Genomic DNA, 15,244 nt, shown 5'->3' on the forward strand with positions numbered 1-15,244 from the left:
ACATTGTAAGCCGCCTTGAGCATGGTTTTAACCAATGCTATTTTTCCAGAAGAGGTGCCAGAACTCACCATGAACGCCTCCCTTGTTTTCTTAGAATGGCAATGACGCCAACTTGAGACGGACAGGAACTGAGTTCTGGTGATTTCCAGCTGGGGGGGGAAGGGGAACACCCTGGTTTTAACTATGGAAAGGCAGCAGACAAATAAGATGGTGAAGAAAGAATCGCCCAAGAGCAGCCATAGTTGTGGAAGGCCGGGCTTTATTTATTTATTTATTTTCTGTGGCAGATGACTTACAGTAATTTCAAGCCACAAGGCAGCTGTGGTTTCCCTTCATTTAAAGAAACCAAGCTTTGTCACTTTCTTGAAGTGCTGGCAGAGTCGCAAGCAGCTGGTCAGCCCTGTGTCCTGGACACATCCCAAGGCATACCTGCCAAGTTGCTGTCAGAGAAATAAGGGACCGGGTGAAAATAGCAGACCGGAAGTAGCCCTGCCACCATTTTGGAACTGGGCAAAGCAGCATCAAAAGTCGCTTCTGAGCATGCTCCGCCCAGTTCCAAAAAATCAATTTTTTCAGCTAGGAACAGCTGGAAAAACGGGGATTTCCCGGGGAAAACGGGAGACTTGGCAGCTATGTCCCAAGGGGATGAGTTCCTGAGTGGCAGAGAGACTCATCCAGCTTGGCTCACCAAGTGTTTTCTGACCTATCCCCAGTGGCACTCGTAACATAAAGCAGATTTGCTGGATCCCGACAACACCAGTTAATACCTTCTTGTGAGAGTAGGTAGCCTAAAGGAAGCAGTGGGTAGACAACCCCTTAAAAAAATCCAAAGATTGTTTGAACCATCTGGCAGTTGCAAACAGGGGCACCATATGGGGGGGTCAAGTGAAGAGCCTCCCCCTCCCATTTTTTTTCCAAGGCGGGGGTCAGGCCCCCTCAATGTTCTGTGGCAATGCGCGCACACCATGTGACATGCTCATGTCAAACGCACAAACCGCGCTTCTCTCCACTTCTATTTTATGCCCACATTTCTGTAGGCCCTTTAGAATAATTAGGGGATCTTTTCCTCTTTAACCAAGGTGTGTATGTATTGTAAATTAATTTTCTATTGTTAATAACTTAAAATGTTGCAGGAAAAATCCTGAGAAATTACTGTTAAGTTTTGGTAGCAGACTTCTTTAAGATTCTGGACACATCACGGGTGAGAAAAATAATAAACGGACAGAAGCAAACAGAGATAAAACATAATGAAATTCATTTTCTGTATGCACAGCAGGACTGTGATAGACTCGACAGGAAGAGATTCAACAGGAAGATTATGACACAGCCCTTTCGCCATCCTTCAAATATTTTTTCATCTAATAGGGAGGCACTAGATCATCTTCTCAACAAGGGCATTTTTGCTTTTCTTTAAAGTACCTTTTTATATTAGTGACAGGGAACAGTGGGTGGCTGATCACGGTGTTGGCATTGTGCAAGAGTTACTGCTGTTCCAATAGCAAAAAGCATCCGGTTTTGTAAGCAACTGGGGTTGTTATCCTAGTCTATTTTTTAACTTCCATTTGAGAGAAGAGTTAAACCACTTAGAAATTCCCTCATGCATGGTACGGTCTAATAATAATAATAATAATAATAATAATAATAATAATAATAATTTATTATTTATACCCCGCCCATCTGGCCGGGTTCCCGCAGCCACTCTGGGCGGCTTCCAACAAAATATTAAAATACAGAAATCCATCAAACATTAAAAGCTTCCCTAAACAGGGCTGCCTTAAGATGCCTTCTAAAGGTCTGGTAATTGTTGTTCTCTTTGACCTCTGGTGGGAGGGCATTCCACAGGGTGGGTGCCACCACCGAGAAGGCCCTCTGCCTGGTTCCCTGTAACTTGGCTTCTTGTAGCGAGGGAACAGCCAGAAGACCCTCGGCGCTGGACCTCAGTGTCCGGGCAGAACGATGGGGGTGGAGACGCTCCTTCAGGTATACTGGACCAAGGCCGTTTAGGGCTTTAAAGGTCAGCACCAACACTTTGAATTGTGCTCGGAAACGTCTTAACTTCTATGCAATGTAAACAGGAAACAAATTCACATAATATTGTGCTTACTTATACTTGCGCCTCCAGGCACCCACTCTTCCCCTTTTCTTTCCATTCAGTCTCAGGTTGGCCTGTGGAGCTGCCCAATGATTACATTGGTTAGAGGCTCTTCTACAAATCATCCCACCTTCTGAGGTGGGAATATGGTTGGTAACCAGAAAGAAGGCCTCTGCATTGTGGTACCCAATCTGTACAGGTACTGACTGCCTGGCACCAACTGTGATGTCTTCAAGTGCGATAAAAAAAACCTTTGATTTGCCCAGGCCTCACATTCACCCCAGAAGTCAAACGGGGACCAGCAAGTGCACCATCCCACCTAGAGGACCCTGTTTTAGCTAAACACAGACAAAACCCCCGAACAAATCATATTGTAGGTTGTAGCATACAATGAATCTTACAAAACAGTAGAATTACAAAACTGTCACTTGTGTATCAAATATAAAAACTGCAATGTTCACATCAAGGAGAATGCTCCCAGTAAGAGGTCTAAATTCCTCCTGTTCCTGGGAGCCAGTTATGACTCATAACTCAGGGAAGACATAAGACTGGCCAGGATAGGGGAGAAGTGTACAGTCCCTTCTAGCACATACCTAGCATTTGGATTGGGAAACTCTGCTCTAAGCAGCTGTTGTAGCTGACACCGAAACCCTGCTCTCCACCCTCCTATAGTTATATGACATCTGGGTGTGCACAGAATCATCAGATACACCTGGGAATGCTTGAGTCCGCACTCACACCCAGGTCCCCAAAGCAAGAACTTCTACAAGGTCAACACTCACCTTCTTCTATAGTGGTGACCTCTGCCACTTTGTGCCCTAACTCAAACTTACTATTATTATGTATCATTTTGGAGAATCACTGAAACTGCCTGCTACCCACAATGCACTATAGTTGTTGTTGTTTAGACGTTTAGTCGTGTCCGACTCTTTGTGACCCCATGGACCAGAGCACGCCAGGCACTCCTGTCTTCCACTGCCTCCCGCAGTTTGGTCAAACTCATGTTCGTAGCTTCGAGAACACTGTCCAACCATCTCGTCCTCTGTCGTCCCCTTCTCCTAGCGCCCTCAATCTAGTACGTGTTCTCTTTTTGTAATCTTTTAAAATGTGGCAGACACAGCCAGGACACACCAGCACAATTCTGACAATCATATTGCAGTCTTTGCTTCCTCAAAGTAGCATCCAAGTCAGACAAGATATGGAAAGAGATCTGACTCTAGTGCTTCTGACAGCAGGTGTCTCAGAATATCAAAATATATCAAAAGTGGATGACGGATGAACACTTCAGTGCATTAGGGCCGAGGAAAAGTGTCTTACCGCCCTTTTTTATTTCAGTCTTTAGAGAGGGAGAGGCTATAGAACCCAGCCTCTGGGATAATGGTGTTGTCCGAGTGACTCTTCACACACACATCTCTCCCACTTCCTCATTCGTCTCCTCTACGGGTGCTGCTACGTGCCTTCTGTCTTTGAGCTCTTTGCTCTCCTACTTTTAAGGCTCGCCGTGTTCTGGGAGATGGAGGGTCTGGAATGCTTTCTAAAGACACCGTGTCGGCCAGGTGTTGTTCCGGCTCTCCCATGATTTCCCAGCTTTCCCCTTCATCTGCATCTGAGCTGCAACCTGCCTCATACCTCTGTTGTAAATCTATACTGTCTTCCTCTTCTTCCTCCATGGAAGGGTCAATATGGGGAGGCGGTCCCCACCATTCCTCCTCCAGCCAGTCCCAGACTCTCTCCCTGTGAAGAACTTGACACAGAACTGGCTCCGGTTCATTGGATGGAAGTCCTTTAACTGTAGAGCTGGATGAGAAGCAGGGCATAGCCAGGCAGAGGCTCAATTAAAGTGGCAATGTAACAAGGGCAGCTCCGCTTTTCGCGTGAGAGTTGTTCATGCATCTCTAAGGCTATGGCATCCCACAGATGCTGCAACTAAGATTCCAGTGCCTTCTACCACCAACCCAACCACATCTGGATAAACTAGACTTAATGGAACATTGGTTCTCATTAAAAAGCAATGTTTGGAGTATACCGGAAAAGGAATTACTGTGAAACTTGCAATACAATTAGCAATTTACTAAAAGTTAGTCTTTTAAAATAAAACAATGTCTATATTATGAACAATATACAATTTAGGGGAACTAATCATATGGCTATACAAAGTGTTCTGTTTACACGATCCTCTGGAGACAAAACATTACAACATTTCCTGGGGATGCAGGTGGTGTTGTGATCTAAACCACCGAGAATCTTGGGCTTGGCAATTGTAAGGTGGGCAGTTCAGATCCGCACGACGGGGTGAGCTCCTGTTGCTCTGTCCCAGCTTCTGCCAAACTAGCAATTTGAAAGCATATCAGTGCAAAGTAAATAAATAGGCACCGCTGCAGCAGGAAGGTAAATGGCATTTATGTGTGCTCTGTTTTCCGACACGGTGTTCTGTTGTGCCAGATGCGGTTTAGTCATGTTGGCCACATGACCTGGAAAGCTGTCTGTGGACAAACGGTGGCTCCCGCAGCCTGAAAGTGGAGATAAGTACTGCACCCCATAGTCAAATTTGACTGGACTTAACTGTCCAGGGGTCCTTTACCTTTATAGCATTTATGCCATTTCTAATGTGCTTATAAAGTTGTAAAGATTTCAAATCCTCCATTTTTGCTAGGCCAGTCCATTCCAAAGAACATGGCTTCCTGATGTCAGGAGTAAAGGGAAAGGGACAACAGTGTGATGCATCAGCTAAAAAAGAGTCAACAGTGTGATGCAGCAGCTAAAAAAAGCCAATGCAATTCTGGGCTGCATCAATAGGAATATAGCATCTAGATCAAGGGAAGTAATAGTACCATTGTATTCCGCTCTGGTCAGACCTCACCTGGAGTATTGTGTCCAGTTCTGGGCACCACAGTTCAAGAAGGATACTGACAAGCTGGAACGTGTCCAGAGGAGGGCAACCAAAATGGTCAAAGGCCTGGAAACGATGCCTTATGAGGAATGGCTTAGGGAGCTGGGTATGTTTAGCCTGGAGAAGAGAAGGTTAAGGGGTGATATGATAGCCATGTTCAAATATATAAAAGGATGTCATATAGAGGACGGAGAAAGGTTGTTTTCTGCTGCTCCAGAGAAGCGGACACGGAGCAATGGATTCAAACTTCAAGAAAGAAGATTCCACCTAAACATTAGGAAGAACTTCCTGGCAGTAAGAGCTGTTCGGCAGTGGAATTTGCTGCCAAGAGTGTGGTGGAGTCTCCTCCTTTGGAGGTTTTTAAGCAGAGGCTTGACAGCCATCTGTCAGGAATGCTTTGATGGTGTTTCCTGCTTGGCAGGGGGTTGGACTGGATGGTCCTTGTGGTCTTTTCCAACTCTATGATTCTATGACCCCTGACCGTTGGGTCCAGTCGCAAACAACTCTGGGGTTGCAGCGCTCATCTCGCTTTACTGGCTGAGGGAGCTGGTGTACAGCTTCCGGGTCATGTGGCCAGCATGACTAGGCCGCTTATGGAAAACCAGAACAGCGCACGGAAACACCATTTACCTTCCCACCAGAGCGGTACCTATTTATCTACTTGCACTTTGATGTGCTTTCGAACTGCTAGGTTGGCAGGATCCTGATGTCAGAGAAAGGGCCAAATCACACAAGACAATATTCACACAATTGAAAGTTTCACTTTTAAAAAACCATCCACACCTTTCCTAATGGCAAGAACAGTTTGTCATCTGTTCTGGCCCTTAGGTTGCAATCTTATGCACTTTTCTGGGAACAAAGACCACCAAATAATATGATTTAGTTCTGAACAAACATGCATGGTAGTACCCTGGAATATGAATGCCCTAGTTGTTCCAGTATTACACATGTAAAGATGAAGTATTGTTCATCTTGTTCTAATTAAAAGGTTATAGGACTGGAATAAAATAAAAAACCAAGCAATTGTTAGCCTGTGAGGTACTAACATAAAGGAGGTTAAATTTCATGCAAGTTGCTAATGAACCTTGAAATTCAGATCTCAAAACTGAGGCACTGCTGCCCCAGACTAAGGCAGGCAAGACTTTTTAAAGGAATAATGGAGGAAATATGCTAGTGACGGCCAAAAAGGGCTTTGCCAATCTGCATATCCAAGGCTGCTATGAAACCAGAGAACATCAGCCATGAAACCGGGCACTGAAAGAGGTTAGAGGTGGGTGCAGGGCACGTTTAACCACATTCATGACCCATTGCACTATTACAGCCTCAGCTGCCAATTGACCATGCAAAGCAGGCCAAACCTTAGTTCTTGTCATCCTTTTCAGTCACTGAAGTACATCAGATTCTTACAACTTTTCAAGTACTTGCTGTGGTGTGAAAGGCAGACATGAGACCTGACCCAAAGAACAGCCATTTCAGCCATAACTGAAAGGGGGAAGAGAAGAGTAAAGAACCTCTACTGAATTGATCAACAGGTAGTCTGATTGAACCAGACATTCAGTTTTAACACTGTATTACAAAGAGTTTAATTTTTAAAAGACCAGCCATAAAATGTGCTTTGTGAAAGTTTTAGAAAATAAAACATTTAGGGTCCAGAAGCACAAAAATATTCCCCGACTTAAATACATTAGAAAAGATGTGAAAACAGCAACTACCTCAAGCATTCCACTTTCCATTCTATGATTGAAGTCCAAACATGAAATAAATAGCTTGCTTCTTTCTTTCTTTCTTTCTTTCTTTCTTTCTTTCTTTCTTGTAAAAGTAGAGTGGTTGTTGAAATGTGCTCATTATTCTTAATAAGAGAGTTGATGCCGAACTTTCTTTTGTGACAAGGCAATTTAAAAATAAAATAAAATAATGCCTTTTTCTGTTGGGATTCTATTTCAAAGTCTTGATTGCCAATCTCTTTAATTGTCAGAAAAGTCCTCTATAATCAGGCCTTGGCACAACTGCACTGCTTTACTAACTAGACCTGAAAGAGCAATAAGTTCTCCTGCTCAAGTTCTGTGGAAATGAATGAGAGCTGTGCAAGAGCACTGCCTTCACTTTCAATGGGATTCACACAAGGCACTTTCCTGAGCAGACTGTACCCTTGCTGTTTAAACAGATGGTGAAAAAAGAAAACACATAAATGAAACCTGAATCGATAGTGGCAAAGTGATTATTATATACTCACATTTCCCTGAACAGGCTGAAGCTTTGCATAGATGCTGCCTAGTCACTATCCTTCCTAATGAACAAAATAGATACCAGCAAATGGTTACCAATAAGCAGCCTTTGATTCCCTAAGATCAGAGGACTGTCACAAAAGAATGTCTACAAATAACACGAACAGGCCACAAAATAGCAAATGTAGACCAATGTAAAGCAGAGCACAACAGGACCAAACGTCTTAGCTTCGCAAATAGCACCAATGTGGTCCCAAACTTGCAGTAATCTATCAGAAAAGAATAACAGATTGTAGACTTAACAAAAGCAACAGAGAGCTGCCCTCAAACCTGATCCAGCCATTCCTGCAAACCTATTCTCTCAGTTTCCAGCTTCGTGGCAACCAATCACAGAGCATGCCATACATTCCATATTGGTCAAGCATCAAAGCTGATGCTCAAAGGGACCTGAAGATCTGCATGTCAAGATAAAGTTGGGACAAAGAAAAATGACAGGAGGGAATGGCACAGAAAAACAGTTCCTTTAAATTTCACCTGGCATGCCAAAAGGGTAAGAAAATTATAAAGAAGAGCTCTGTTGGAGCAGGCGAAAGCCTCATCTAGTCCAACGTTCTGTTTTCACAGTGACTGACCAGAATGAATGAATGAATGGGGAAGACTGTGCATGCGAATGAATGGCCCTCGACTCTGAAAAGGATGAGGCTGCACTAGAAGCATTTGTTTTCGGGTCTTTTCTACTAGAAGTTCTTTTCAGTTCTTTTCTACCAGTACCTTAGGGTAGCGCACATAGTCAACATTCTCTTTGCTCCAACGTTTTCCTGCCCTCCCTCACTGGATCATGCTTACTGCCTGTAGTTTAATTTCTAATCTCACAGGATTACTTATGCTGGACCCATTTCATTAACACAGGATCACATTTCTACCATCAACACTAGCAGAATACTAGAGCAACCATCTTTCTTTCTTCTATGACTAAAATGCTGGCCTAAAACAAACACTCTTACAGTACACAGGCACCAGCACGTGATTGTACTAAATTGTTCCAAGACTGCTCTGTAAAATAGGAGACACTAGAATTTGTAATCAGTGCTTCTCACTTTTTACTTTCTAATGAAAATGAAAGGATGTCCCACCCTTTTGTGGCTTCCAGCAAATGTTTCTGCCCGTGACTTATCCATTCTTCTTGCTCAGCATACACCCTACTACAAAACAAACATTTAAACATTTGTTTTGTCGCTTCCGCCTCCTTGCAGTTATTTTTGTGCCCCTTCTTTCGTTTCGTTCTTACTTTTTTCTGTTGTTTCACTTGAGCTGATCTATCAAAAGTCTGAAAAGTCAGTCTTTTATAATGCCGTTTCACACCGAGGCAACTAATAGTTCTTTCTGATAAAACTGCTTTCAGGACATTGCCTTTGTACTTATTAATAACCTTCATGATATTAATTATTTCTGGTGACTCAACATCAGGGTGGTTTAAGACAACTACTGGCTGGTTAGGATGAGGGCATTTTATTAGCTGATCACTTTTGAATGCTACAAGTCTAAGGCATCTCATGTGAGCAGGCACCACTTTATGCAAGCATTCCTCTTGAGCTGACAGTCTCTTCCGGGGCAAATTCTTTGCAGCATGTGCTCGCTTAGCTTTGTTTGGGGGCTCTTCACCTTTCATGGCCCTTTTACTTAACCCGCTTGGGCTGCTGCCTTTGTGACATGACAAAATACCATTTTGTTGGCCGTAACTTGGTACAGAACTAAGAGAGCGGCAGGTTTGACTATGTGACTCACACAGATTTCTAGAAACCTCATGAACTTCATTCTCAGCGGACAAAGTTGGACCTTTGTCAAGTCTGGCAGAAACACAGCAAGGAACTGGCCTTGGGATAAACATTTTGTTGCAATATCGAGAAGGGGATGGTGACATTTCATTCCCATTTTGTTTTTCAGTTGGGGCTCCAGAACTACTGCAGTTTAGCACTCTCAGTAGAGTTCCTTGAGGAATGAAAGCTGGAGAAACAGTGTTTGTTTTTGTAATCACCCTGGTTTTAGTTTTAGCCTTTTTAAGTGTTTCCAATGGTTGTTCTTGCTTATTAGAAAACTCATTAGAAAAAGTGGTGTCCTTTGGTCTCCGAGGAGAAGGCACAAGCTCTTGTTCAGATATCATATTTGAGCTAGTTTTCTCACTCTTTTTTTCTGGCAATAACGCTTTCTCCTTAGAGGCTTGGCTGTTACTGTGTCTTAATGAAGCAGCTAATTGAGATTTCACATTCGATTCAACAGCAGACATCAGCTGAGCAATCTTTCGGCACAACAACGACGTGGACCTTTTCTTCTGTAGTGTATCATCCCACTTAATTCCTTCCGGGATATTTACAGCGCCAGAGCTGAGGGAAAAGACAGATGAGATCACCGGACCATCTAATGAATCACCTTCATATTTTATATTGTGTGCTTCCAATTCCATCTTTTCTTTCTTTCTTTTCACATTAATTCCATTTATCACACTTAAGGCATTCTCAGACTCCTCCGAAGCTAGAGACTTAGTCTGCTGTGACACGCCAACTCTTTCCAAAGGGTGAAACAAATGGGAATCAAACAAATGTGTTTTTGCAGCTACTCTAAGCCCATTCCATTGTTCCTTTTTGGCATTAGTTAAAGTGAAGCACATGTTACCGAATACCGAAGGCGGCGGTAAACTATTGTTTTTCTGGACAGTATCTAACAAATCATTTGGGGATTTGTTCTTATCTTTGGAAGAGGGAGCCTCTAGGCATATGGATGGATCTGAATTGGAAGTTTTATGTTTATGTTCTGAACATTTTCCCTTTTGAAAGAGTTCTGGGCAATTTGTTTTTTCAGAAGAAAACTCCGCTAAAGGTGGTATAAGATCATGTTCTCTCTGTGTGTTTTCTTTGCAAATAGCATTTTCCTCCTGGGTATTTATCAAGTTGCAGTTCAAAGTAGTAGAATTGGCAGAATCCAGACAGTTCTTGTCATTCTCATTATCTAAAGCACAAGACTCAAGAGTTGGGGGCACACACTTATTTATTGTTTTTTCTTCTTGTTCTGCACACTGGTTTCCATATTCTACTTTTTTAGATTCCATAGCTTCAGAGGTAGTTCCTTTCGGAGGAATGAGTTTAAGAATCAACTGCCGTGTACCATTATTTCTTTTAATTTCTACTATTTGTGCCAAACAATTATGTGGAATACAAAATTTGGTGGGTGCAACCACTGTTAATGGCATTCCAGGTCTTATAGGCCCCTTTTTGGGAGAATAAACTTCAACTTCCATCAATGCATCTTCATTTTTATGGATTCTGACATCAGATAGCTTATATACATTTTTATCTTGTATGCAGGCTGTACTTTGAGTACATTCATCATGAACCGACGATGAATCAATTTCAGGTATTTCATCTTTAATCCCACAAATCTGAGATAAGCTTGAAGGAGTGGACAGGGAAGCTTTCAGGGCATGTTTCTTCCGCTCCAAATTATGCTCTGGTGAACAATTTCGTTTTTGATCAACTTTTGCAACTGAAATCATTTCTTGCTTCTCAGTTGCATGTAATCTTTTCGTGTGTTTGACAATATAATCTTGCCTAACTGCACCATAGTCACAGTATTTGCACTGGAATGGAAATCGTCCAGTATGTTTCACTAAATGCTTTTGGAATTCCCCTTTGGTGTAAGACACCCAATCGCATTGGGAACAAATAAATTTGATCTTTTCATGTTGAGCTACATGTTTCTTATGTCGCAAGAGATCCTTTGTGGAAAATCGGCATTTGTCACAATAATATTTGTCTGGCTGAAAGTTTTTTACTTTGAAGACTCTTAGAGGCTTAGTCGGGGACATTTTCTCTTGGGCTTCAGTATCCAATGCAGGCGCAATCTGAAAATTGAGAGTCCTCAACAGGCACTTGCTACAGACATCGTAGTCATCTTCAATATCTTGGCATTTCTGCTGATGCAACTGTAGGGCCAAAATGTCTTGCACACATCTACACTTAACACAACTTATTGGGTACAATTCACTTTCCTCAGCTTCTTTATATACAAAATTGCAGTTATTATCATTTGCCTTTATTGTATTTGCTTTATCAACATTTGTTTGCTTTGGCAATGCAGTCAATGACCTAGGCCCTTTGTTCCCTCGGCTGGCAGTTAATATTGGTAAGACTTTCCTTGTTTTCTTCAGCTGCATTTCAAAAGCTGACCTTGCGCCGATTCACCTGCTACAGATGTCATAGCTGTTCACATGCGACAATCATCCCAAAGCTGCTGCAAAGGAAGCAAATGAAGAAGCGTTTCTAAATAAGTATATGCAACTCCTCACATTTTAATTCAACAACAGTACTCACTCACAAGCACTTTGCATGGAAATAAGTCCCATGGATTTAAATGGAAAATTCTTCCAAGTAAGCATGCTTGGATCAGCCTTTAAAAACTGTTGTATGAACATAGGGCTCTTCCTTATGATTGGGAACCCTGTTTGGATTTCTTATTTTTTATTTTTTTAATGAATTGGTTCTCATGAATCATCCTGAAGCAATTAACAATAAATAAATAAATAAATACCATTTCAAATCATATACAGATACAGGCAGAAATAAGAATCTCCACTTAATACATGAACATGCCCATATACAGTGGTACCTCTACTTACGAATTTAATGTGTTCCGAACACACATTTGTAAGTCGAAAAAAATTGTAAGTCGAATCCCATAGGAATGCATTGGGAGAAAAAATTCGTAAGTAGAAAAAATCCTATCTAAACTGCATCCAAGATGGCGGACAGAGCTCCATTCGTAAGTAGAAACATTCATAAGTAGAGTTATTCGTAAGTAGAGGTACCACTGTATATGTTCTGCAATCTTCTCCAAGTGTTTGGCATGGTTTCAAATACAAATTAGGGGGTGGGAGAGACCTGTGGTCCTGCCAAGCAAACTATGAATGGGTTATTGCCCATTTCTCCCCTATGAACTGCCCTGTTTCCTCTAAAAGCATTCTGGAAGGCACCCTAACTCGCTGAAGCAGGTTTGCAGGTGAAACAGAGGAGGATGTAGACTGGGATGGGGAGGTCTTTGATACACACCCATCCCACAAGCAGAAGTGTCTTTTGTTAACATGGCAAGGTCTTCAAATTCAGCTAATTCAGAGGTCTCCAAAATGTTCTGCTGAAATTCTGTTTTAGTATTACTGTGACTGTGTGCTGTGCAGAAAGGGAATTGACACTCAGCGGTAACATATTCGAATCAGGAACATGAAATAAACTTGTGCAAATGTGCAAACGTATTATTGCAGCTCATCCTATGCATGTTTACACAGATCCTTCCAAGTTCAATTGGTCTTAAGTGCGTAAGAGTGCAGCTTCAAAAGTTGAGGAAAAGACCAAATGATAATTGTATCTGGTAACAGTGACAGAAAATAAAGTTTTGTCATATTATTGAAACACAATACTGAAGAATGAAGTATTTTGAATGTGAAGCCAAATTAGATACATTGCCATGAAGCCACCAAGAAAATAATAGGTGTAAACACCTCTCCCCCCTTCCAAAGTTATGAAATAATCATCTGCCCTGGATCTGATCTAGGGCGGTGCACGTATTTCCTCCCCCCTCCCAAGGTGCCAAGCTGAGGGGGGTACACAATAAAGAAAAAGCAACTGTACCAAAAGGAAAGATCCTGGAAAGAAGAAATATTTAAGGCAGGGGTATGCCAAATGTTTGACTTTGCCAAAGTCCAGCACTGTTGACAAATTATCTTGAAGAGGCAAAAAAACCAGGTACCTTATGTAAGAAGTTATGTAAATATACATGCTCACCTGGAAGTTAATTCCACTGGGGACAATGGGGATTACATCCAAATAAAGAGCCTGCATCTGTGAGTAGATCTCTCTGGCGCCAGTTCTGTGCCTCCCCATTGACCTGACCATGGAAAGACACGGTCGCGGATCCAGTCCAACTGAGACTTAAGGGGACTTGAGCTCTGATGCAGGAGGACCTGCTTCCGAGAAAACATCGGCGGAATTCCTCCTCCTCCTCCTCTCTTCTGGCCCGCCTCGCGGCCGCTTTGCTCCCAAGGACAAAAGATGCTGCGCTCCTCCGAAATGGCGCAGGGACGCGCGCGCGCTCCGAGCAGCCGCTTCCCCGAGCGCAGCCGGGCGCGCACGCCGAGGCAGGGCGGACGGGATGGCGAGGGCTCCGAGGAGAGAAAGGGGCTAGGGGGGAGGGGGGACAGGAATCCGGCCGTTCGAGAAAGAAAGAAAGAAAGAAAGAAAGAAAGAAAGAAAGAAAGAAAGAAAGAAAGAAAGAAAGAAAGAAAGAAAGAAAGAAAGAGGTTAGGCAGCCCTCGCGAGGCGGAGCTGCAGCTGGAGAAGCGGCTTGGCCGGCGATGCTGGAGGAAGGCTCTCCGCGAAAGCGCCCCCCGTCCAAGAGGCGCCTCGGTCCCTTCTGGCGGCGCGCGCGGCGGAGGAACTGACCTCAGCTCCGCGCCTCCAGCTGCTCGCCTCCCCGCTCCCCTCCCCGCCCAGCGTTGGCTGGCGAGGCGCGGGTGCGCGCCGGGCCGGGAATCTCCTACAACTCATCGAATCAGAGCCTTGGAAGGGAGCCCGAGGGTCATCTAGTCCAACCGCCTGCAAAGCACGAATCTGCAGCTGTCCGTTGCCGGGATCAACCTGCCGGCAACCTTGGCGCTATCAGCGCCGTGTTCTAACCAACCGAACTCTCCAGGATTATTATGCGTGGCTGAAATCTGCCGCCCTGCCTGGAGCCTTTTCCCCACTTACTTAGGAATAGTGTTTTTTTATAAAAAGGAAAAAAAGGAAAAAATGTTTAGGGGAACTCTCATTTCCCTACTCATATTGAAATACTGCCCCTCAATGAGGCCAAACTTAGATCCACAAAATGTTTAGGGTATGCCTACCCCTGCGTCCCCCCCCCCTGGGGAAAAAAGCCCTGTTTGGGAGCAACACAGTGGGGCTTCCTTCGGGAGAGCGTCTCCACTCGGCACAACCCTCCTACCCATGTGTGTAACCATTGGAGGAGTGGAGAGGGGGCAAATCAAGTAAATAAATAAAAAATACCTAACTAATAGTCGAGATTGTAGAAAGTTTGACAGAGTTTTCTGAGCACTTGGGGTCAAAAGAATAATTTAAAGCAACTGTTGAGACATTTCATTCCAAATGACAGAGCCAGACAGAGCCTGAGGATGGTGACAGATTTTAGTACCGTAGTAGCTAGGTTTACATATGCTGGTCTTTACACAAGGTATTGAGAGCACAGGAGGTCTCCTTGGTGCCTTCCAGGATGTGTTTTTGAGATAAGATCTCATAATGTGGATCTTCTGTCATATTAAAGCTAACCTTCTTGGTCATGCCATGATTGACAGCAGAGGTTCCCAAACTTATTGGGCCTAGCACCCCCTTTTCAGAAAAAAAAATACTCAGCACCCCTCTGGAAATCTCCCTTCTTTAATTTGTTAGGACCTGTTGGTGGCCTTTACTAGCAATCAGTTATAACTTGCATTTTGTGTGTTTATTTGGAAAAAAATGTAATCACTACTCTATGTTACATTGGGAAGACAGGAGTGCCTGGTGTGCTCTGGTCCATGGGATCACGAAGAGTCGGACACGACTAAATGACTAAACAACAACAATGTTACATTGGTAAACATCATTATACAGCAGATGAAACATGTACAAATGCTTTTTCAAAACTGGACAAGGAGGTGGACTAGGACCTGGGATTAAAAACCAATGGGGTAGATCAAACTACTGTGCTTGCTAGATCTTGCTGAAAAGCAGTGCCACAGAACAGACTAGAGGGGTGTAGATTATTGTGGGAGAAATCAGCACAGTGAAATCAATATAAGAAATCAAGCAGGGGCATCTGGAGAAATAATTCTTTTTCCGTTTTCCTGTATTGCACAAAACACAGCTGCAGAGCTCATCTACTTCTGAAACAGAACTGGTGTTTGAAGGATGTAAAAGGTGAGTAGTGGAAATGGATGCTTTATCTAGCTCGGGGGGGGGC

General features: G+C 43.3%; 1 protein-coding gene across 3 annotated transcripts; it reads right to left on the minus strand.

Moving 5' to 3' along the window:
- Window positions 1-6,957: 6,957 nt before the first annotated feature.
- ZNF518B (zinc finger protein 518B) lies at window positions 6,958-13,730 on the minus strand. Of its 3 annotated transcripts, XM_088657439.1 has the most exons (3): window positions 13,036-13,730; window positions 8,341-11,491; window positions 6,958-7,134 (listed from the first exon to the last, which is right to left on the minus strand). In XM_088657439.1, the coding sequence occupies exons 2-3, from the start codon at window positions 11,412-11,414 to the stop codon at window positions 7,098-7,100; spliced, it is 3,111 nt and encodes a 1,036-aa protein (XP_088513565.1). In that variant the 5' UTR covers window positions 11,415-11,491; window positions 13,036-13,730; the 3' UTR covers window positions 6,958-7,097. The 3 variants fall into 3 exon arrangements, with proteins under 3 accessions (XP_088513565.1, XP_088513557.1, XP_088513561.1); XM_088657431.1 differs by lacking the exon at window positions 6,958-7,134 and having other exon boundaries at window positions 8,284-11,491; XM_088657435.1 differs by lacking the exon at window positions 6,958-7,134 and having other exon boundaries at window positions 8,284-11,488; window positions 13,036-13,729.
- Window positions 13,731-15,244: the final 1,514 nt, after the last annotated feature.

Source organism: Zootoca vivipara, chromosome Z1 (assembly GCF_965207765.1).
Source record: "Zootoca vivipara chromosome Z1, rZooViv2.hap1.1, whole genome shotgun sequence".
NCBI lineage: Eukaryota > Metazoa > Chordata > Lepidosauria > Squamata > Lacertidae > Zootoca > Zootoca vivipara.